Raw genomic sequence first — 23,865 nt, forward strand, 5'->3', positions numbered from 1 at the left:
TGCTAAGGCCTGAGGATACAAACTCCGGCTGGAGCCGAGCTGCAGACGGACGGAGGGATGGACAAAAAATACTCTTACCATAAATGACATCTCGCCTTTTTATAAGGTCTTTTGTCTTTTTGCGCAAGACTGTTCCGCTGCAGCACTCCAACACTCTGCTTCAAACTCATGAGCATCTGTTTCTATTTCACTCTGGAGGGATACAGAATATGCATCTAGACCACAAGCACATTCAATTGCAATTCTTATTAAATTGTCTCCCTGGAATTGTGTTGCTTCTGCCGCTGCTTTTTGAATTTGTATTCCCCATGCTCACTCCCGGCTGCCCTCAGACTGGGCACACTGAAGTGGCCCCAGAGATGCACTGTTTATATACTACCTGTGATCCTTCTAGAAATGTAAAGCTGCCACTTCACTTGCCGTATTGGCTAAATCAGCAGGTCTGAAGGGCAGGAAATTGGTCCCTACTGTGCCCATTTAGTGTGGAAATTGCAAAGTAGCTGCTCCTTTAGTACAACACCAGAACCTACACGCAATTATTCACACCCTACCGTACAAGGACATTTCATGGCAAACAAGAAAAATCTGAGATCACATAAAACCCCCAAGTTCTTTGCAATGCTCATTGCTACACAGTGATTGATATCTGCATGCACACACACTGAACATAACAGATACCACGGCTAAGTTTCATTTTAATACAGCAGCTTTAAATGCTTTTTAAATCTAGACAGTCTGTGAACTGGAAAGATATTTAAAACTTTAATCACTATTACACAATACATGGAAGCCTGTAATAGACTTCTGAAAAAGGGATACAATTATTTAGCACTAATGTCTGTAATGAATGATAAGGAGCAGGAGACAAAACACATCCTTTTAAAAAAGGAACTTCAGGGAAGTCAAAGATGAAGAATCAGCCAGACGATCTTTAAAACTTATCACTGACAAGGTCTGCAGCTGCCCCTTTTGCAAAGTGCTTTTAAGGACATGGGAGTGGACAAGATCTCACGGACCCCTGAGCCCAGGACCCTCCACTGCACGCAAGCTTTGTCTTCCACCCCGACCAAACTCCTCTTCCAGCACAGTGTCTGGGAGGCTGCTTCAGGACCACGCTGCTGCAGCAGTTCAAGAGGGTCCCCAGTTCCCAGCCAAGGTTTATGCATCGCTAATTTACAACTTTTCTTGTAAAAGCACTGGTGTCTACTCACCCCCAAAAGTTCCCCTTTCTTAGTCTGTACCTCCACTAACAATTATCTCTCCTTCCACTTCCACCTTGCTCAATGAAACAGCTAAGTGATGAGCTCCAAGCCCATTGTTCTGAAGGAGGACACTAATTAGACAGTAGCAAGATTTGTAAAGGCAGATTTCTTAAACAAAGGCTTAATAACAAATGTCCTCCCATTTCCATTTGGAGAAGTATTGAAATCATCAGCCATGAAGTTCTCCTTCTGTACTCCACAAGCCAAGAACATGAAGTTCCGGTTCTCGTTAGGCCAAATCTAAAACTCTCCAGAGACAAAACGTGGGGAGAGGGATGGAGGGGATGCAAACACCACAGTTTATACCTTTCTTAAAATGTATTTCTCTTACACTGATACGATACCCTTGGCTTTTTTTGCTGGGCACTGCAGCCTGCAGTGTCACGCTGTGGGTAAAGACAACCAGTGCCCATGCTATTAGCTGTTCCCTTCCAGCTTCTGCTTTCGGCTGTGGAAAATAAGTACTGGCTGCCTAGCAGAGTCTGCACCAACCAAAAGCCATCTTCTGAGATCCATTAGCACTGCCCGCACACTGCTGAGAGGCCCTACCTATCGCTGTTAACCCATCACACCAGACCATACCACAGAGCTGTTTCAACAACAAGCCCTACAGCCAACTTTTCCTATTTTCATTTTCCTTCTTGTTTCCTATTTTAGCCTCTGCACATTCCCCTAAACGCACAAAACCACTCTCGATAACACGAACAGCCACTTACCTTCTTATAACAATTACTCCCGTTGCACTGCCTCTTGGTAAGAGCCGTTTCATAAAGAAGTACACCTTGCACTGCAAGTCGAATGGTACCTAACGAAAACGTACAAAATACACACAGCAATACTTGGAGATTCACGTCAGCTTGTTTCTTACAGCCAAAGCAACCAAACGGACCATCTGCAGGGCAGCAGGTAATTCTGCTCTAGTTCCCGTCGGTCACCTGAGAGCCAAGAAGCCTGTTCTGTTAGTGCAGACCTTGCAACGTCTACAAATTAAAATGCCATTTCAATTATACACCTGTGGCCGTGATGGTCTTTTCCAGCAGCAAAAAGCTATTTCAAAGCCTATGCTGCAATAGAGCTGTTCTTTCTTCTTGGTTTTTTTTCTCCCAGGTCTCTTTTCCCACTTTGTTGCAACAAAGATTTACGTCCAGACCATTAGTGCTAGCTTGTCGTAGAGATTTCCAGCAACCACTAGCTGCAGGCAAGTTTTAAATAGACAATTATGAAAATCTGATGTAAAACAAAGTTCACCGTTCTAGTCTTTTCAGAGGCCAGAGAACAGACAATCAGTGAAAAACTAGCTTATTGATCCCTTTTCACCATGATATTTTGAGGTTACACAGCAAGAAGGTATAAGGAAACATAAAAAGACAAAACCACACAGGAGATTGCTAGGAGCCTCTAAGCCATACCCAGTAGAAAAAAGAATGAAGCCATCTTATTAAAAGGGACTTTTTCTGTGCTTCAATAACACACCGTGTATAGCCTTTAAAGCACGTTAAAGAAAAAAATACAATCCAACAGATAAGCCTTGAGCACAGAAATCATTCTTTAGAACAAACCTGGGGAAATGCACTGGGCTGAACTTTGTGGAGATCCAGAAGGTCTGTGCTGCAAATCTTTCTGCTACAGGAACAAACACAATATTCTTACACTTACAGATCAAACTTTCAGTTCAAAATGAATCATGTTTCTCCTATGACACAGCACTAACTGTAAGGGAAGCTGTACACTGAAAATATAACAGATTTCACACAGTAACAGTTTTGATCTTTTCACATTCCAGAATGGCATATAGACATCAACACTCTGTATAAAAATCCTATCAAGTATAAATCAGACTGAAATAGAACCAAAAATGAAGTTACAGCTGAATTAAAGCTATGATAATAAATATTTACTAGATGAAAGCAAACCCTTTAGGTAGTAAAGGTAACTTTGTCACCATTTAGTTTACATCAATACGAACTAAACTAACCCAGCTGGCTAACAAAAAGTTAGACTGCCTATTTAAAATCGCATCCTTGGTAACCTGTACAACTTTCTCGTTCTTACAACACCAGGATATTACAATTCACTGAGATAGAATTTATCAAAGGTGCAAAGAACTTAAGTACTATAGTCTGTAACAAAAGGCTTTTGGGGAGTCCTGCTTCACTCTGAGGATCTCATTTCTGACTTCATCCCTCACACCACTCTGTGCCACCGCTCCCTCTTTGCTCTCCTCGGGAGAGGTCTGTCAGGGCTGATTCAACCACGGAACTTTGGCAGACGGTAACGAATGGAAATGAAAGCATCAGAGCAAGCGGATGTTTTGGGTTACAAGTACATACCAAAAACCCCACAAGAACATTTCTGCCCTCTGAAGAGTTACATTCTAAATCCCCAAGGGCTGAAAGCTCTTCCTCGGACCTCTGAGAGCCCAGCTCTGAGCTGTTCTGCTCGCTCTGCTCCCCCTCACAGCACTCCCTCATCTGCTGCCAGCCTCTGACATCATCAACACTTGCAGGTTAGAACTAACGAGAACTCCCTCAAGTATCATTAGTTATAAGGGGGAGGAAATGATTTTCAAAACCAATACCAGAAAAAAAAAACAACAGATAGAAGCTATCTGAAACCAACCTGTGACCTTACATGCAACCGCAGGCACCACGATGAGACAGATCAAAAATGAACAGCTTAGCAAGACATAAAGTTCATCACAGTTCAAAAATGAAAGAACTTATTCTGCAGTGCTCAGTTTATCAATAATATGCAACTTTATAACCAAATTCCCCTCCAGCCCTCTCACACTTCCATCAGCTTTAAGATGGCACAACCTATTAAAATACAGTGGCGTAAAATTCAGAGGTACCATATAATTCAATTACGCTCCCAAAAAAAAGGGATGGGTTTGAGCATCCTTATAAGGGTTAGTCGCCCTTCTGACAGACACAAGCAGTGGTAAGTAATTTTCAGTACAGCAATAACCATTTCACTTTATTTTCCCTATATATTGTCATAAATTACTATAAGGACAACCTAACAACTATTCAATGTCTTGAAGATGTAGGGCAAGATTCTGTACTGATGTAAACGAAAACACTCACACTAAAGTAAACTTTCTATGTCAAGCACTGTTGTTATAGAAGAAGAACAAATTTTAAAACCCACCTTGGGTCTGATGCTGCTGCATTCAGCCAGTAAACTCTTGCAGTTCTTATGGACATTCACTGCACAGTCTGAAACACACAAAAAAAGTCTTAAATTATTCTTGGGAGTTCCTAGGGAAAGAAAGAGTGACACATTGATTTTGGAAGAGATGCAGAGTAAGCTCAGGTGTTTCAGCGAGCACCCTTGTTGTGCATGTGCTGTTCTTGATTTTACACCAAATACTCAAGCGTTTTGGATAAGACTCAGAATCACTGATAATGCAATTCACACAGACACTCCTGAATGCACTAACAGTGTTCTGCCTCATCCCCGCCCAACCACAGCGCTGCTTTCCTCGTATTTGCAGAGGTTATTTCCATGCCTCACAATTCAAGATTGATACCATTCAAGGCAGCAGCAATCTATTGGGCTCCAGAGGACCAGCTGCCTTTCTGCACAGAGTATTAGTAGGGGCTGAAGGAACTACAGGAAAGTTCAAATCGCACCACAGAAGCGTCAGAGCGTCACCACCAGCAGAGCATGACCGCTTTTCCACCTTCACAAGGGAACTGTTTCCAGATACAGCAACTGCAGCAGCCCTCTCTCACCCAAAATGCATAAAACCATTAATAGCACAGTAAACTCCAGTCTCTTTTTTTCTTTACCCTAACTACTGCTTGAGAAAACAGGATGACAACTGGTAGTGTCAAATATTTTCTAGTCTTTCTGCCCACCTACAAAATAATAAAGGAGTGTCTGCTTATCTACATCCCACTGCTGTCGATAAGTTCTTTTATCCCGTTTTGGCGACAGTTTCTGGTGACCCAGATGGCACCTCGCTGAGAGAGACAGGAGGAGTCGGGGACCTGATTGGTTCCAGCCGGCACTGAGGAACTCTCTGGGATACCCATCGATCCCCGATCCATAAGGCTCTTTGCAGCATCCCCTGGAATTGGTAAGACACTTCTTATCTGGTTGGTTTGGGAAGTGCCTGTCAGACACGGCGAAAGCTGCGCAGGGTTGGACAAAGGGTACCCATTTGGTTTGGGAGCCGAGGCCTCTGCCTGTAAGACATAAGCAAAAGCTATTGCAGGGTTGGAGAAATCTGGGTATTGGAAAAACCTATATGCTATAGGTTTCTATTGACATTTGTATTTTGGTATTTAAGAAAATTGGAAAAAAATATAAAAAAAATGGTGGTGTTTGTGTGAATTGAGACATACAAATAAGTACGAAGCGAGTGCAGAGTTCGGATCCGCGGTTCTGTTACCCCGCGAGGGTGCAGCCAGAGAAGAACGAAGCGAAGACTGAGTGATTGTGTGTGTGTGAATTTTAAAATATTTTGAAATGACATCTAAACTAAACACATTTGTTCAAGAGTAAGAGCGTTAGTAATCTGGCTTTGGATGAAAAGGTACCGAAGGTTTCCCCATTAGGATGTCTGTTAACACACTGGGGAGAAATACATGATGACTTACATAAAAGTCAAATGATAGAGTATTGTAATTATTGGTGGTCTTCATATGTTTTGGAAGATCAGGAAGAGTGGCCTACCACTGGCACTTTGGAGGAGGATTTGTGAATTCTGGGAACCAAGATTTTAATGCACCCCTAGGAATAAATCAGTGTGCTTATTGCAGAAAAGGGCGGCACTGGAAACGAGAATGTCCAAGGATGAGGGGTGGTCAGCAAGAGGCAGCAAGAGTAACGATCCCAGATGAATGAAGGGGACCAGAGGGGAACCCAGCTGAACCTCTGGTTGTAATTAAGCTGGGAGAAAAAGAGGTTAAATTTTTAGTAGATACAGGAATGACATTTTCAGTATTGAATACCTGTAAAAGGAAATTGGGAATGAAAACAGCAAACATACGGGAAGCAACAGGGAAAGAAGAAAACAGCCATTTCTACAACCCCTGTATTTAAAATTTGGGAACAAAATAATTACACGTGAATTCTTGTACGTACCAGAATGTCCAATACCCTTGTTAGGAAGGGATTTGTTGTCCAAATTAAATGCACAGATTGTTTTTGAGGAAGGGGAACTCTTCCTAAGAATACCTGAGTCAAAGCCAGGAGAAATCCTGATGACACAAGAAAGAGTAAAAGAACAAGAAATTCCACAGGAAGTAGATCTAGCTGTAATCCCTACAGTATGGGAAACAGATGAACCTGGCAAATCAAAATTAGCACAACCTGTGAAAATAGAATTGAAAGAGGGTGCAAGACCAGTAAGGATTAAACAGTACCTGATTAAAACAGAAGTTAGACGGGGAATTAAGAAATGATTGACAAATTTTTGGAGTAAAAAAATCCTTGAGGAATATGAATCTAAATATAATACTCCAGTTTTACCAGTTAGGAAACCTTCGGGTGCATATAGGTTAGTACAAGATTTAAGAGCAGTGAATCAGATAGTTAAGGACATTTATTTTAGAGTAGCAAATCCATACATATTGTTGACAGCATTAAAAGACCCATCAGTGGTTTACAGTGCTTGATTCAAGGAATGCTTTCTTTTGCATGCCTCTGGAGAAGGGAAGCAGAAAATTGTTTGCCTTTGAGTAGGAAAATCCACAAACCAGACGAAAAAGAAAAAATGCAATTGACATGGACAAGGACTTAAAAAAAAAAAATAGCCTGACCAATTTTGGAAATCAGCTGACAAAGGAGCTTAAAGAATGGAAACAGGATGATCCACGGCCAAAGCCGGGACACTTCTGCAACATGCGGACGACACACTGATTGCTACAGAAGAAAGATCCACCTGCATAAAGGTAACAATAGAACTTTTAAATTCTTTTTGGACTAAACAAGTACAAGGTATCCAGAAATAGAGCCCAAATAGCCAAGCCATTGTATGAAACTCAAAAGAACTTTTCCTTCATATGGGGCCCACAACAGAAACAGGCCTTTTAAAGACTTAATATGAGCTCTAATGAGTGCACCTGCCCTGGGACTTCCAGATTTAACCAAAGATTGCCAGTTGTTTGTTTATGAAAGACAACATCTTGTACTAGGGGTGCTGACCCAGAGAATGGGAAGTTGGAAAAGACCAGCTGGACACTTTTCCAAACAGCTGGACACTGTGAGTAAAGGATGGCCTACCTGCCTTCCAGCAGTTGCTGCTACAGTGATGCTTATTCAAGAGGCCCAGGAATTGACCTTGGGAAGAACAGTAACAGTCTATGTCCCACGTACAGTGATAACTGGTTTAGAACAAAAGGGGGGACTTCGGTTGTCCCCAGGCAGAATGATGAAGTACCAGGCGGTCCTGACTGAACAAGATGATGTGGTTTTAAAAACAACTAACCTGGTAAACCCTGCAGTTTTTCTAAGTTCTACACAGGAGGAAGGGCAGCTGGAGCAGGACTGCCTGACTACCACTGAGCATGTGTCGAGAGGATCTGAAGGACACACCGCTGGAAGATCCCGACTGGCAGCTACACACAGATGGCGGCAGCTTTGTGGAACAGGGAGTTCGATACTCTGGATGTGCCGTAACAACAGACAACTAAATCATAAAGGCAAATGCATTGTCTGGCACCACTTCAGCTCAAAAGGCAGAACTCTTTGCTTTAACCCGAGCTCTTGAATTAAGTGAAAAGAAGAAAGTAAATATCTGGACTGACTCAAAGTATGCTTTTGGGGTAGTACTTGTCCATGGAGTCTTGTGGAAAGAATGAGGATTATTGTCCTCCCAGGGATCAAATATTAAAACATCAGGATGAAGTTCTGCGACTCTTGCAAGCAGTTCAGAAACCAGCTCAGGTGGCAATCATGCACTGTAAAGCACATCAGGTTGGGAATACAAAAGAAATTGGAGGAAATAACTTGGCAGATAGGGCTGCCAGAAGAGCAGCAAAAGAAACGACATTACAAATGGCATTGATTCCAACCAAGACAGTAGTTCTTTCAAGGGAGGAACCTACATATTCAGAAAAAGATGATAAATCGGGGCAATTATTGAATGCTAGGAAAAATTTAGCTGGATGGTGGGTGACACCTAATGGACAAGTAATAGTACCACCTCTTCTAACGAGAGAAATAATTCAGATAAAACATCAGGAATGTCATTGGGGCGTAGAGGCTTTGGTAACCCTTCTAAAAAGACAAGTAGTATCATCAAAATGCTAGGATTAGCCAAAATGATAATTGCAAAATGTGATGTGTGTTTGAAAAATAACCCAGCAATAAAGAAAAGGCTCCAAATAGGTAAACTCAAATCTGGAACAGAACCAGGAGACTATTAGCAAGTAGAATTTTCAGAGTTACCTCGACAAAATGGGTATCAATACATTCTGGTGGGGGTTGATACTTCTACAGGATGGCCAGAGGCCTTTCCTTGTCATACCACTCAGGCAAAAGAAGCAGTAAAATGGTTACTATGAGAAATAATCCCAAGATTTGGAGTCCCTACTGGGATCTCTTCAGACAGAGGCCCACACTTTGTTGCTGAATTAGTACAAAGTGTTTGTAAAACTCTGCAAATTACTTAAGACTTACATACACCATGGAGGCCACAATCCAGTGGAAAATTAGAAAAAAAAAATCAGACCTAAAACAGCAAATTAGCAAAATATGTCAACAAACTAATTGAAAGCGGCCTCAGACACTTCTATTGGCACTGTTGTAAATCAGGGTACAACCAGAAAGTGGCACATCAGTTAGTCCTTACGAATTACTATATGGGAAACCATCTCTGGAACCGAACCCAAATATGCATGTAAAATGAAACAAGATGTGTGTAATTATTTACCCTCCTTAGGGAAAACCCTGACTGCAATCCGAAAGGCAGTAGCGTGGAGCTGACCTCTATCCCTGGAAAATAATAAGGGAGTGTCTGCTTATCTACATCACATTGGTGTCGATACGTTCTTTTATCCCATTTTGGTGACACAATCTTCAAACAGTATTCAGAAATTTAACAAACCATAACAACAAAGAAGCCAGGGTTTTAAAATTTAAAATTTTAAAACTTACTAAGAGGAACTCATACACATATGCATATGTATGTATACACACACATACTTCTATTTATATAATATATAAAAACATATTTACAGATAAGTCATCTTAATACGATGAAGCCTGGAGGAAGTTATCAACTGCAATGGATCCCCAATGCCTTTGGTCACTCGCTCTTTATCTTCTTAAGAAGTTACAATCCTTGTAAATGAGATTCTCCAGCCACCACACCGAGGACACGGCGCAGTACCTGTGCCCGGGCACACAAATCCCCGTATAACTTCAGATGCGGTGCCTCACCTCCGTGGCTGGAGTTAGTCAGACAGCCCAACTATCATCTCTTATTTTGGGGGACAGGACTTCTGGGACTACAAGCCTCAGCTATGAAAGTCCCTCACCTCCTCCCATCGAACCCTCCGGACAGGCTCTCAGTTCACAAACCTACACCTTTCTGTTTCTCTCCCTTGACGGTTTGCACTCCTGCTCTCCTCTGTCACCCCAACTACTTGCACGGAGAAGTGGAGGCCTCCCATTGGAGTATGCCTAATATTGCCCAGATAGAATAAAGATCAAAGAAACATCTTCCTTTCATGCATTTTAAGCAGTGCACATGCTGTTTACACGATGGCAGCAAGTCCCTTAGGAACTGAACTTGCAGAACAAAGCATCTCTCTCTGATGAGAGTAGGGAACAAAAAACAAACTCAAAACTATGTCTGTTTTCATTGTCCTAGTTCCTTTCAGTCCAGCTGATTCCCCAAGCAGGTAGAAACAACTTGCAGAACTCTGGCTAAGCTGTTGGCAATCAAGCTCAATTACCAAAACATGGAGTTCGATTAACAGTGCTGCTGTGTTTAAAAGCGGAAAAAGTGTCACAAAGTGCACACAAGGAGAGCGACGAGAGCTGTAAATACTTTACCCAGTGCCTACCACACCGCTGTTGGGCCATTCTCTGGCAAGCAGAGCAAGCCTGCTCCTTGTACTTTTGTGTTCCAAATTACAGGGGAGCTCAGCGCTGCATAAGGGATCAGAAATAACCCCCAACCTCTGCTTGCTTGCTTGTTCTTCTTTAATATGCAAGCCCCAAACCTGACACAACTTCAGGCAAAACCTGGAGTCCTCAGCCAGTTATCACTAAGTGTAATGCCCCCATGCACACTGATACTAACTCCAGGCTTTGCTACTGTCAGGGCCTTGGACGGCCTGTAATTGAAGAAGATTGAGAAGCCACCACACCTACTCCTGCCCCTCAGGTACCTGAGGATTGCGAGGCCAGAAGCTTCGGAGCTTCAGGCCTTCTGACAGTAATTTGCTAAAGAGCCACTCAGTGAAATTTGTCTCCCTGTGAAAAGGGGCAGAAATATTCAGCGCACCTAACCTCCAGGGAACATGGAGATTTGTAAGGAGTAGTTAATTTTAAAGTCATTTGGGCATCAGCCACCTCATATTGAACTTGATTCTGTACCTCAGAACAAAGAATTTGTCCTTTAGACCAAGACCAGAATTTTTAAAGTTAATTTGGGGAATTTTTCTGTAAAGCTTTGCACATAGTTTTACTCACAGCTACAAGGGTGCTTTTTGTTGTTATGGTTTGTTAAATTTTGATCCTTATTACAACCTAAGGATTTGTTTTTATCAGTCAATGGTTTTTATCATAAAACAGTTGTTTTGATCATTCACCTGAAGGCCAGCTGTGCAAAGAAGTACCTGGAGGATTAATCTTCCTGTGACATCTTTCCGCCTTCCCACGTGTGCTTCCTCAAAATTCTTGCCCATCTCCTATTTTCTCCAGCAAGACTCAAAGCTTAGCAGGCTGGAAAAGCCTGACAGCTTGGGACTTGTCTCTGTCAACTGACACACACTCTGTAACATCAAAACAATTATTATTTACATATTCTTTAAGATTTTTGAAGAATTTTTTCTAGTAGACAAAACAGCAAACACAATATCCTGGCCCACAGTCCCAGGGCAGCAGCGCTCTCAGCTTAGACAGCAACAACTTCCCATCCACAGATGCAAAACAAAAAATAGCAACAGGACATTCCACACCAAGTTCTATAAAACAAACCAGGGGCACAAATAACCTGCGTTAAAACAAACAACACACAAAACCAAACCTCCCCCAAGAAAATGACACCGAAATTGATACATTTCACTCCAGCATTGGTTAAAAGCCAAAGAGCAAACCTAAAAGAGGAGAATACACTTAAAACCAGAGAGGTGGGAACTTCAGCACAGAATTAACTGCTGAAGATTCCCAGGTAAGCTGCAAAAATACAGAGGGAAAGATTTCACAACATTCATACCCTCGGTTCTGGGAGCTGCTGTGAGACTCTTCAGGCTGAGGAAAGCCAAAGCACAATTCACACAAGCGCTTAATAATCTTGAGAAAACAATTACACATGCTAAGGATACGTTATGGCTGGCACGAGAACAGAGCAAACGGAGATGAACAGGTTCACTAAATAAATGCCACTTAATCTCTACCACAGTTACTAGTGTGCATCTGTGTTGAAAGCCTAAAGACTACTCAAAAGACTACTCAAAAAAGTCTAAGAAGTCTAAAAGACTACTCAAGCTGTTAAAATAACTCGAGAGGCATACAGGCAGGTGTCACAAGGCACAATGTAATACAGAGAGCAGCTTGCCGAGAACCAGCTACCAATAAATAAAAGTACAAATCGTAACATGCGAAACAAAGAGAACCGTGGCTTGTTAAGTGCTTTGAAAATGCAGACCAATATGTGGGAGCATTGCTTCTCTAAATCTTCTACAAGGAACACAGAAAACCAGATGGGAGCATCTGTATATAATTACTCTTATATAATAATTCTTTTCAAATTCAAATTTCCAATTCAAGTCAAATGGACTTACCATTTGGCTTCCTTAGGTAACTAAGCTAAGAGAGCGTGTGATACTGCACGGGTATCCTCCAGTAAATTCAGCTGAATTTGTATGAGAGGCTCAGGAGCTGAGATTCCTGCCCCAGTGGTAAAAATCTTACATTCCTACGGGTTTCATGGAAATAGGCGGTCATAGAAAGGAGAGAAACCATGCATTCCAGCCTGCTGTAGCACAGCCCCAGAAAATGCACAGGAACGAGGGACATTATGAATGGTCTAGCCACAGAAAAAGTTTCAGTTAGATCTTTAATGTTATGAAATAGTGGAAAACATAAAACACAAAAGTATAAGGAGCCAGGTTTGGTGCTGCTGAACCATATACCGGAAGAGTTTACAAACTAAAATACCTTATAACCTTATTTTTCATTTTAAAAAAGGAACACACATATGTTTGCATCTTCTTGCTCATACCCTGTTATTCTGGCGACAAAAACAACCACCTTCTTTAGAAGGAAGCTAGACGATTTTGGGGTGAGGAGTATCAGAGGGGAAACCACATCAATCTCATTAGTTTAGGCACACTGGTAGGGATTCCTTCTCAAATTTGGCACTTAGCACTCCAAGTTGCTCTTTAAAGCTTGGCCAGAAATTCTCTCCAGCCCACAGGTTTCCTCATTTCATCTTAGGACACGCTGCTTCATTTGCATGCAACACCTCCAGGAAGCCAGACAACTCCAAACGTGTCAGTTTTACCTCAATTCACTTTGCTCCCTGTCAGTCAGATTGAACATAAATCAAAGTAAATATATAATTAAAACTAAACTTAAGGTCAGTTCCAAGTTTGGAAAAAACAAAGCTGTATGAAATCAAAAGCAACGCTAATACAGTTTAAGAACTGGAGCTCAGGGGTTGCAGCAGCAGCAGAATTTCTGAACACACCTTCTCCCCTGAAGAAAGCCCCAGGCTCAGAGCCCCGTTATTTCACCCTCCCCAGGACTCCTGCTGCAGGCAACCCCCACCCAGGTCCTCTCTCCTCCTTCTCCTTTTCCCTTCAGGTCTGACTTGGCTTCCAGCTTCCTGCTCTGTGCAAGCATTGCTCACTCATCCACAGGCCTTACACCTTCTTACAGCAGTCATGTTTCAGTAAAAATGTAACTGCACCTGTACAGAGTGGGGTTTATTCCACCAGACTTTTCTCCCCCTCTCTGTGTCTGCCTGCTGCAGCCTTTCTGTCAATCTGGACTTTTAATCCCCTACCCAAACCCCACCAGAGACACTAATACCACTTTAAATACTACATAAGATACCAGATAGGCTCACAGTCAGTTAAACTTGTGAGCTTTAGGCAGTCCCTAACTTTCCAAAGAAGCCAAAGACAACACTCTTGCATACATTATTCACACAGGTGAAAGAACTGCTAGAACAGCCCCATCCCACAGGTCCTGTCTTCACCTGACTCACATTAATTTTTGAGCCTTGCTTTTAGGAAGCTGTGCTTAAAGGTAGCAGGTTAATAGACACCTATTAGCCCTCCAACAGGTCTGACAGGTGAAAAACCGACAGCAAAACCACAGTTGACACACACCACTCCCCAGACTCACCTCTCTGACAGCGATCGCGGGCCCAGCAGCGTTCAATGAAAATGCCATTTATCACAGTAGGTGGGCGGTTGCTCTTCCCTCTCACAGCTCCTGGACACACATCTCCACACTCGTCTTTGTCATCCTTGTCGGCCACGATGTAATTACCTCCTACAGAATCTAAAATCCTTGACCAGTCGATCGTGGACAAGCAACATAATTCTTTGTTCTTCTCAACCCGCACAGCGCCTCGAGGAATGTCCATCAGGTTACAGAGGCCCATCTCCTTCAGGTGAACCATCTCAAAAATGACCAGCGCGGGGTTAAAAAACAGATGAGCTGCTCGATTCACAGTGACGTTGGGAAAAGCCCCTTTAAACTCTCCAGGCCATACATGCGAAAAAGCAGCAAGTAGTCTGTAACCATAGTCAGTTTAGGAAAGCTGAGCTCACGGAAACCTTCAGGCTTGGTTTTAAACATCAGCAATATTTGTGAGTGGCCCCCAATCACAGTGCAGCTCTCAAGCGTGTTCAGCCGGGTCAGGTTGTTGCCAACGTCCACGCTTCTGCAGACTGGAAGGCAAAGAACAATGTTATTTACTTATTTAATAAAATGTAATTGGTTTAGTTTTCTAAATACACAGTTTTGTCCAACCACACCATAATATTTAGCTTCACTCAGAATTCACGACCAGGTCCTTTGCAGCAAAGCACGCTTCAAGCGCTGAGAAATGTACTGTGGGGAACATCCCCTGGTACAGGATTACAAAATAAGACCAAAGGGGTATTTCCTAATTTTTCTGCCATCTTGAGTTTCTGGATGTTACCTCTGTCACGACAGCTGTTGTAACACCAGTTCTTAGACGTCATTTGGCGTTTACAAAAGTAAGAGATGTCCACGCAACAGAGTCTGTTTTCTTTAGATCTTGCCAGCGGCACACCTACCTCATCTCAGATCGTGCAATTAATGCCAGGGGATTCGAGGAAGTAATTTAGAATGGCTGCAGGGAGGGGAAGATCGGAAAAGAGTAATGGCTAGGAAATGGTAGTGCCGCGGAAGAGAGCAGAGCAACCTGGACATACACACGCACGAGTACAGCCCACACTCCTGCCCAGGCTTTGCTGACAGCAGTCATTTACTACACTAGCAATTTTTGCCCTAAGCATTCTTTTCAGATTAGGTGTTTTTTTGTTACTATTTCCTCAAGGTTGCGAATCTCCCTGCCTTGACTATCCAGTCAGTTTATTTAGTAGAACCAGTAACCCAAAGACCTGGCAAAGTGAACAATTACATGAAGGTGAACAGAGTAATATGAATCCAGGCACCAGCAAAAGGAAAAGACGGAAAGCACAAAATTCGAATAGGGAAATATTTTTTTTAACTCTAAGCACAGGTAAGAAATCAAGAAAGAAATTCAGGGCCCCATGCCTGTATAGCACAAAGTCCCAGTGATAACCCTTTTCAAACCAAACTTCATAGAAACACACAGCTGGACCTTGATGTTCAAGGGAGAAGCCTGTGGACAGGCAAACCTGCTTGGCAACACAACGCTGCAAAACAACCATTCCCCTGTCCTGTTCAGGGGGATGCTTTTTCAATTATTACTTTTTTTTAGACTGCAGCCACTTTAGGGATTCTCTCTTTTGCCTACAGCTGAGACAGCCCACCCCTGCCCCTCTTCCCCCTAAGAATTAAAAGCACAAGACCTTTGCTCTTTTTGTCACTGTATGTAAAGCTCACCGACTACAAAATTACCATGCCAGAGCTTCAAGAACTCACCCAGCAATAATCAGGCCTTACAAAATTGATGTGGAGACAGATGTTTGATAGTTACAATTGTCTGACTCCTCATGGTTTTACACAGACCACTGCTGTGTGGCTTAAAAATAAATTCTATGCAAATTTGCTCCACTGCCATAAAAAAAAAATAAATCTGGCAACACTAATACAGGATCTGAAGCAATGTTATTGCCCAGTGGGATTTTCTGTCACTATATCCAAGTCGTTTCATAAATTGCTTTCTGGAAGAAAAAGCTAATGCACACAGTGCCTCAGAGATCAACTTTTTGGAAGTGCGAAAGGAAATCTGATGACCAACCACCACCAGCCTCTTTGCCCCATGAAAAACCGCAGCCAGACTGGAAGTAAGCCAGAAAGCTGTCTTGCTGCACATCCCAACTGTGGGCTAAAAGAACTGGGAGAGCAACAGATTCAGTTTAAGTACTCTAAATAGTTAATTTTAAATAATCAAGGTCGGTATTTCCAAGGAAGCAAGTGTGTGACAGGGCAGGCCAGCGGTTTCTTCGTGAAAGGAGGAACAACAGAAGGGCAAATAAAACTCAAACACTGCAATTCAATGTACAAGACACCGGTGCAGCTAAAGCTGCCTGATAAATGCAAAAGCCAACATCTTCCTTCTTATCTACTGCTTGCTGAGCACACAGGCCAAACACAGCAAGCTAAGGCGGTGCCAACGGCCGTATCCCGGGATAAAGTACTACCTGGAGTAATCTGAATGTGCACAGCCGACCTTAAGGAAAGGGCAAAAAATACAGCTCAACTCTACAGACTAAGAATTACTTTCAAGAGTAAAAGCTCTAGGCTTTTATTGTGGTTTAAGGCCACAAAATGCATCTATACGTAATTACCTGAGTCTTTCATCATTTTGACTAGGATTAGGTAAATCACTAGAAATTGGCCACAAGCTGTCCCCCAGACAAGCCCTTAATCCACAGAGCTCCCCCTGCTCCAGGAGCGCAGCTAAGAAGAGGCAAGTGAAGCTTGGGAGTAAACAGCAAAGCATCTTGAAGTGTTGAATAATCCTACCAATCTACCAGAGCTGGAAGTACACAGCCACAGTCCATCAGCTGTTTGCATTTTAGAAATATTTTCATATTTGTCACCAGCTCTCATACAGAATGCGTTATTTGTCACTAGTGCTGCCAGCACAGACCAAACAGGAGGTTCTACACATCCGGGCACACCAGGATGTGACCCGAGTTATTCCAACTCTGCTGCTTTCAAAGCGGAGCAACAGCAACGTCATGAACTGGCACACTGTCTGCTGGGCTCAAGGGGTCCCAGCACTGGGGGCTCCTGCACGAGGCCTCTTCACGGAAGGCAACGGCACATGCCAACGTTAGCCTGGAATAGAAACTTAGGAGACATTTAAAGCAAATCAGGGGTTTTTTCTGAAATAAACCACTGAATAAAAGGCTAACATAATTCTAAATGTACAAAGATTTAAAGGGTTTATACAGATTTTTCCACAGTTAGAGAAAATTACACTTAAGACTTATTTTTCATGTTCTACTTCAGTTTAGTTTTTAAGTGATGAATACCACCACGGTATCTGAGCTTTTTTTAACCACCTCAGGGATCAAGGATAAGAGAAAGGAGTTAAGAATATCTGAAAGAAAATCTGCTTTTGTTGGAGTGTCTCCATGCTTTTGAGTTCTGCTCAGCAGTTTGTATCTGCTGTTCATGCAGAAGCTGCTTAAGCCACCCCATAAATTTATGGTTACCAAGACAACAAGAAGCAGTTTTAAGCAAAGCAGTAAGTGGTTTTCCACAACTTCTCTTGACAGTATTTCTTCTGCAGGGGCAGGGGAATTAATCAGCAATTCCGTATGAAGGCTACGCAGGTTTGATCCCCGAAGGAGGAGAGCAAAGTTGAGCAGTCAATTATAATGCAGACAATCTGGTCTCAAAAAAACCCACATAAATCAGCTTTCAGGAAAATCAAAACCTCAGACTGATTCTCCAGTAGTAGGCCCAAAGCTATTGCTGGTCAAACTACTGGCAAAATCTCTAAATTCCCAAATTTCAGCAGAAACAGGCTCCATGTCCAGCAGCACAGCAGTACGCTGCCAGAGAGGAAACACTCCTCCAGCCCCAGTTACCAAGCGATTCAAAGTAACTTAAAAACACCCAAAACATCATTATAGACATGTTTCATCAGACCCCCAAGAAAAAAAAGTCCCAAGGCTTGCTTTTTGAAAACAAACAACAAAATCCCAAGATGCCAAAGCCTCTTCAACAAACTACTTTGGTAACAACCTTAAAGTACCGAATGAAGCAACCAGATCTATGTCAGAGGTTGGTTTTCAAGACAGACTCTAAGCAGGGCAATAGCTGGAACTTAAGCCTTGTTTATAGTAAACCATGTGGATACCAAACCTTAAGGATTCACTGCTTCAGAGCTCTGGCCCTTTAACCATCAAGGAAGACCAGAATAACGCAGCACTGCACAGAAAGATCACAAACCATTTAAGCTATTAGGCAATCCTGCATTTTTATAGTGTTCGCTGCCTACTTGAATAAGCAAATTATTTAAGAAAAATTACACTCACTTTGGTCAAGTCAAAAGTTTGCAATTCTGTGTAAGGCTGACTTTCAGAACTGGTATTAGGAAGCTGGAAAAAGGGCTTTTGGGTGTTTCTTGGGTAACTGCTGGGAGAGGAAAACATCCTGCCAAGTGACAGGTTAGGAGAAGCTGTTAGGAGCAGCTGTAAGACAGCTTCTAGCCTACTGGGGCAATAGTTTAATAAACATTCAAAAATCTAATCGTGAAATATTAATTTTTAAACTCCAGTTCTCCACCTCAGAAAACACGACGCTTCCCACGTGCAGATCAAAGGCAGTGAAGCGACAGCGTCCCAGGACCACGGGAGGTCACTCGGGGTAAGGGACAGAGGTCGATACTAACAGACCTCGTTACTTCAGAGGGAGCAGGAACAGGTTTTACACGTCGCCAATATCAACATCATTTATATTCTGCAAGACAGTCACCCCAATATTGACCTCCAGAGAGCTTATGGGTTTCACAGACTGTTCAGAGAGACAGTTAGTGCACTACCTCTCTTTTAACACAGCAAGAGGGCACACGGAGAGCTGACAGACACAGCTGTTGCCTAGTTCTGATACAGCCCAGCCCTGCTGCACTTACTCTTTCTACTTGATACTCTTGGAAGCAAAATTTCATTCTAGACCGAGTCTCTCAGCACCAAAAATTAACACAGCGTTGAGGCGGAACAAGGGAACAGTTTCTTAATGAGTTTAGGAGCACAAAAAAATCTGTATGAGCCAGAATTAATATATAAGAAGCAAATTATTTTGAAAGGCTACTACTGCAGAAATACAAAGTGGAATTTGTCCCACCTGACGATTTCAGTAGAGAGACCTCAGCCAGAATTCTAACTCCCACCATCAGCAGCAGGCAGTGGAGTACACGTGCAGCGCCCAAATTCAGGTGAAGAGTTTAGAAGGGGAGAAGCGTACTCTAAACTCTAGTGACTGTATTGATTAGTTTTCTGCTAAGCCCAGAGCTGCTCAGTTGGTAGATGCCTAAAACTAGGGGAGGTAAATCCCACCCTAACTACCACAGCTGATGACCTGACATGCATCAGTCACGTGTGAGATTTATTTCAAGAAGTCACATTATGTTTACAGAGTGATAAAAAAAAACCAAACACAAACCTGTTTTTCTTCACAGAACAAGAAATATGGATCTTCATCTTATGCACAGGTCAGGTTTCCTTTCCTCAACCCTTGCTTCTACTCCTCTCAGTAACTTCTGAGCTCACAACTAACTTCAGTCACATGTAAAAGAGGAAGAGAGTTCTCACACATCATATTCCTAAAAGATGTATGAAAACTGGGCATGGGTTAAGGAGGAAAAACTCAGCGTCTCCAGCCAAAGGGTGCTTTAAATGTGAACTCAAACCACCCACCCAGTTTGCCTGCTGAGCCACACACACTACATGCTGCCCAGCCTCTTACCAGATACTGTCTAAAAGGAGTAAAGGGAAGAGACAGGTACAGGGCACAAGAAAAACCACGTACGGTTGGCTCAGAGACGGGGGGAATGTTGTCACTGGAGAGCAGCGTTATCCTGGGGCATGTTTGTAGAGAATGCAGGACACAAATGTGCAAGAAAGCAGACTCCGTTAGTTCCGCTGCGCAGGGAACAACCTGTTTGCTCACGCCACTATTGTCTGTGCATTCCGAGCCCCGCTGACGCCGGCCTTCGCCTTAGCGTGCTGCTCTCCACCTGCACTGCAGCGCTGTGTGAGCTCATCATGCTCAAAAATCGGAATCAAACATCAGAGTGGCTGAAAACCTTTTCAGTTAGGGACCTTGATCGTCCAAATTGTCCACAAAATACAAAGTATTTGCACTGCGTGAATGATATAAAAATATTCCACCCCAGACTTTGGTTTGACATCTTGTGCATTGCTGCTGTTTCTCCATCCATAAATTGTTGAGTATATTTTCCCACCACGTAGCAATACAGCAAAGATTAGGGGGTTAAGATCGTAAACACGCTTGCAACCCAAAAAGCCAAATATGATTTAAATAGATAAATAAATAAGAAGCTTCACTGTAGGAGTAGTAATAACATTTTCAGATTAGGAGCTGTTGGACCAGAGCTCTAGACGTATTTATTATTAGTGCTGGATGTCAACTCCCTTTTCCACGTCTCTGCTGGCGAGGGGCAGGTTTGGACTCGCTTTGCCAGCTGGAACTTACCCGCCCAGGTTAAAGCCGTACCACGGGTCTCTCTCAAGGCTTGTAATTTTAAAAACACGTATGAGGAAGAAACTGGGCGATTTTTGAAATATGCAACTTGTCCGATTGCTGGGAAAAAGGGGCTGTCTTAAGGGTACCTGCTGCTTTGTTCTCTGAGCAGCAGCCACAGCTCAAACCAGCCATCGCTGCACTGTCTGCACTGGAACTGCTATTGCCTCTGCGGAGGGAAAGCTGACAGGGGTATGGGGCTGTCTGGGGCACAGGGGATTTACGTATCCAGGCAGCTTGCCTGACATAAATACTTTTATTTAAAAACAGCTGTAAACATCATCCGAACTTAAAACCTCTAACTAGAATCATTTCCTGAGCAAGTTTGTTTGACATGACCCATCAAAACAGCTTGTAAGGCTTAAACTCGTGTCAGCCGGGATTTAACAAGCTCACACCTCCAGCACAACACCTTTACACCCGTCTGGTGTTTTACCAGACCCCGTGCAAACACCGATCCCGACCTCCGAGCTTCACCCCCCGTAACACCCGTGGATTTGAACGGCTCCCCCGAAGTGTTCCCGCGGTTAAAGACAAACCCGCAGCCCCACGCCTCGCTAAACCCGTCTGGAACTGCAGCCGGGGCTGAAAGCGGCCCAGGAGAGCAGGGCCGGGTGCCACCGCTCAGCCCCTTCCCAGCAGCAGGGCCGGGGGGGGCCGTGCCCTTCCCCACCCCTGAGCCCCGGCACCGGGCGGCACGGCCGGACCCTCCCCGCTCCCGCGAGCGACAGTCCCGGCGGGTCGGGAGGCGCCGCACGGTCAATCCTCAGGCGAAACGGCGGGAGCTGCAGCCCGGCCCGGTCCCGCCCCAGCTCCTCCCGGCCGCCGCCGAGCCCGTCCCTCCCGGCCCGCTCTGCCCCGCCTGGGCCCGAACACGCCGGCCCCGGGACGAAGGTGACCCGAGCCGCTCCCCGCGGGAGGGCCGCGGGCCCCGCTCCCGGCGCCGCAGGCCCCGGCCGAGCCGCCCCAGCCGCCGGCCCCGCGGTGCGGCCTGGCGCGGCGGCCGCCCCCCCCACGGCTACGGAGGGTCAAAGCGCGGCGGGGCCGCCCCGCGCCGCCCGCCTCGGCCCCCCCCGCCGCGGGGCCGCCGCCGCCCGGGCCCCGCCGCCCGCCTCGGCCGCGCCCCCGGCCCCGACTCACCGTTCCCGCGGCTCCAGCCGCCCCGGGCCGCCAGCACCACGGCCAGGGCCAGCGCCGCCGCCGCTCTCGGGCCCCGGCCCGCGCCGCTGGAGCCGCCGCGGCTCGGCTCGGCTCGGCGCGTCCCGGCGGGGGCGGATCGGGGCGGGCGCGGGGCGGGTCCCGGCTTCGCACCGTCGGTGAGAGCCCCGGAGAAAGGCCCCGCGGCGGCCCCTTTAGAGCGCGCGGCCCCGCCCGGCCCCGGCCCCTCCCAGCGCAGGCCGGGCTGGCGGCCCCTCCCCGGCCGGGGAACAAGGGGCTGCCCCGTCCGCGGGGAGCGGGGCCTTTCTCAGGCACCCCGAGATGTCCCCTCCCTTCACCGCCCGGCAGCGCCGGCAGCCGAGGCCACATGGCAAAGCCCGCTGCCTCTCCCCCAGGCTGCCTCGCCCTGGCTGGCTGCTGGCAGGAGGGGACAGCGGGTGGTGACAGCCTGGGGGGACAGGAGGGACATGGGCAGGGACAGGCCCGGGGGGTGACAGGACGTCAGGCGGTGATGGGCCCAGGGCTGTAGGGGGGGACGCCACAGGCCCAGGGGCTGGCGGGAGGTAATGCTGTGTGGTGAAGGCCGGGACGGTGACAGGAGGGACACCACGGGCCCAGGGGGTGGCAGGACACCAGGCAGGGACAGGCCCAGGGGGTGACAGGACAACGGGCCTGAGCCGGGGCCGCGGAGGCTGAGCTCGGGATCGGTGGCCGAGCCGGGGCCGCGGGGCCTCTCCCCATCACCCCTCTGCTGGCCCGGGCTGCCAGGAGGAGCCGGGTGGGCGCTGCCACCGCAGCCCAGCTCCATCGCTGAGGGCCCCGGGCCGGAGGCGTGGCAGGGGCGGGGGCCAGGGGCTGGCAGATACCACCTGCCGCGCACGGCGGACGCTGTCAGGAGCAGGCGTCGCCGGGCCCAGCCATGCCGTGCGTCCATGACCAGTTCTCCTCCCAGCTGCGCTACGACACGGTCACCTTCAGCGGCCTCCACATCTCCCTCAACGACCTCAAGCGCCAGATCATGGGCCGCCAGAAGCTGAAGGCGGCCACCTGCGACCTGCGGATCAGCAACGGCCAGACCGGAGAAGGTGCGTGGGGCGGCGGGCACGGGGCCTCGGGCACTGCCTGGCTGGCGGCGGCCGCAGCCTGCGGGAGCCACACTCTGCTCTCTGTGGCTTGTCCCCACGGGGCGTGAGTCAGCCTGGGGCCCGTCCCGCCGGCGTGCGGGGAACCGGGAGGGCAAGCGGCACCAGCGATTCAGTGGGGCGGGAAGGGACAGTGCGATTCGGCCACCATCGGTAGCTGTGGCCTGTGCGGGGACCTCACAGAGCCGTTCCGATCTGTTGTTAGACACGGAGCTGGGCGTAGAAGACTACGTGGTCGATGTGCAACGTCTAGTGCTTGCAAAAGCCCAGTAGCCACTTACTGGCCATCACTGGCAGTAAGACAAGTTTTGTGCTAGAAGGGAGAAGGAATCAACAACGGTGCTGGCTCCAGCGTGGTTGAACATTTCTGTTGGAGCTCTGCTTGGACAAGTGTGAAAAGTAGCCCTGTTGAGCGTGATGTCGCTGCTCAATCTGGAGATGTGGAGTCGTGGCGAGGCAGAGTGACACCGCTTCGCGGGTCTCGGTAGTTTCCAGGGCTCTGCTTAGGGGATGCCGCTGCCTGCGGGGAACAGGCTCCTGCTGGCAGATGCCGGTTTTGTCTGAGAGCTGTTAGACTAAGCTGGCAGCTGTTAAATTCAAAGCGAGCAAACAGACATTTCCAGGGACTTCAGGAATAACGCTCCAAAACTAAAAAGTTAACTTTTAAGTCTACATTGTTTGACTTCACCTTTACTAAGATTTCATCACCAAAATGAACTCAGTTAATTGAGGCGAAGGAAAAATAAATGTGTGAAAGCCAACAGGTGTCAGGTCCCTTCACAGAACTACCTCGGCAGCGCACTCCGCTGTTTGTAAACCCTCCTCCACAAATTCTCTGGCTCGGTGACCAAGCTGGTGGGCTACTTCAAGTCATACAAATATGTGCCGTGATAAGTGTCCCGTGCAAATGAGGCCTTCACTTCACCAGGTTATTGCCACTCTTCAGTTTTCAGTTGATCCGTTTAAATGTGTACTGATTGACTTTTAAGGGGAATTCATTTTTCTATCCGTCTGGTATTAGATGGCTGGAGGTCTCCTCCCTGTGCACTTCACAAACGGATTGAAAACAAGCATCTCTCTCTATATCAGGGATAGTCTGTTCAGAAGGCAGGTGTCAGTGCTTCTTTGGATTTCCTCGACCGCTTTTTGGGTATCAGTTGAATAGAGCACAAGTGCTCTGGGGAGGAACAGCCCCACGCACCGGTATA

The 23,865-nt window shown here is 46.0% G+C and overlaps 1 protein-coding gene across 1 annotated transcript; it reads right to left on the reverse strand.

Annotated features, from left to right (window-relative positions):
* Nucleotides 1-84: 84 nt before the first annotated feature.
* On the reverse strand, nt 85-22,323 carry LOC141949929 (uncharacterized). Its single transcript, XM_074884095.1, is given in 8 exon segments — nt 85-192; nt 1,979-2,067; nt 2,822-2,885; nt 4,413-4,480; nt 13,800-14,150; nt 14,153-14,350; nt 21,498-21,707; nt 21,921-22,323. Coding segments are annotated over 8 exon segments (1,476 nt in total). The 3' UTR covers nt 85-99.
* Nucleotides 22,324-23,865: the final 1,542 nt, after the last annotated feature.

This window comes from Strix uralensis, chromosome 14 (assembly GCF_047716275.1).
Source record: "Strix uralensis isolate ZFMK-TIS-50842 chromosome 14, bStrUra1, whole genome shotgun sequence".
NCBI classification, from domain to species: Eukaryota; Metazoa; Chordata; class Aves; order Strigiformes; family Strigidae; genus Strix; species Strix uralensis.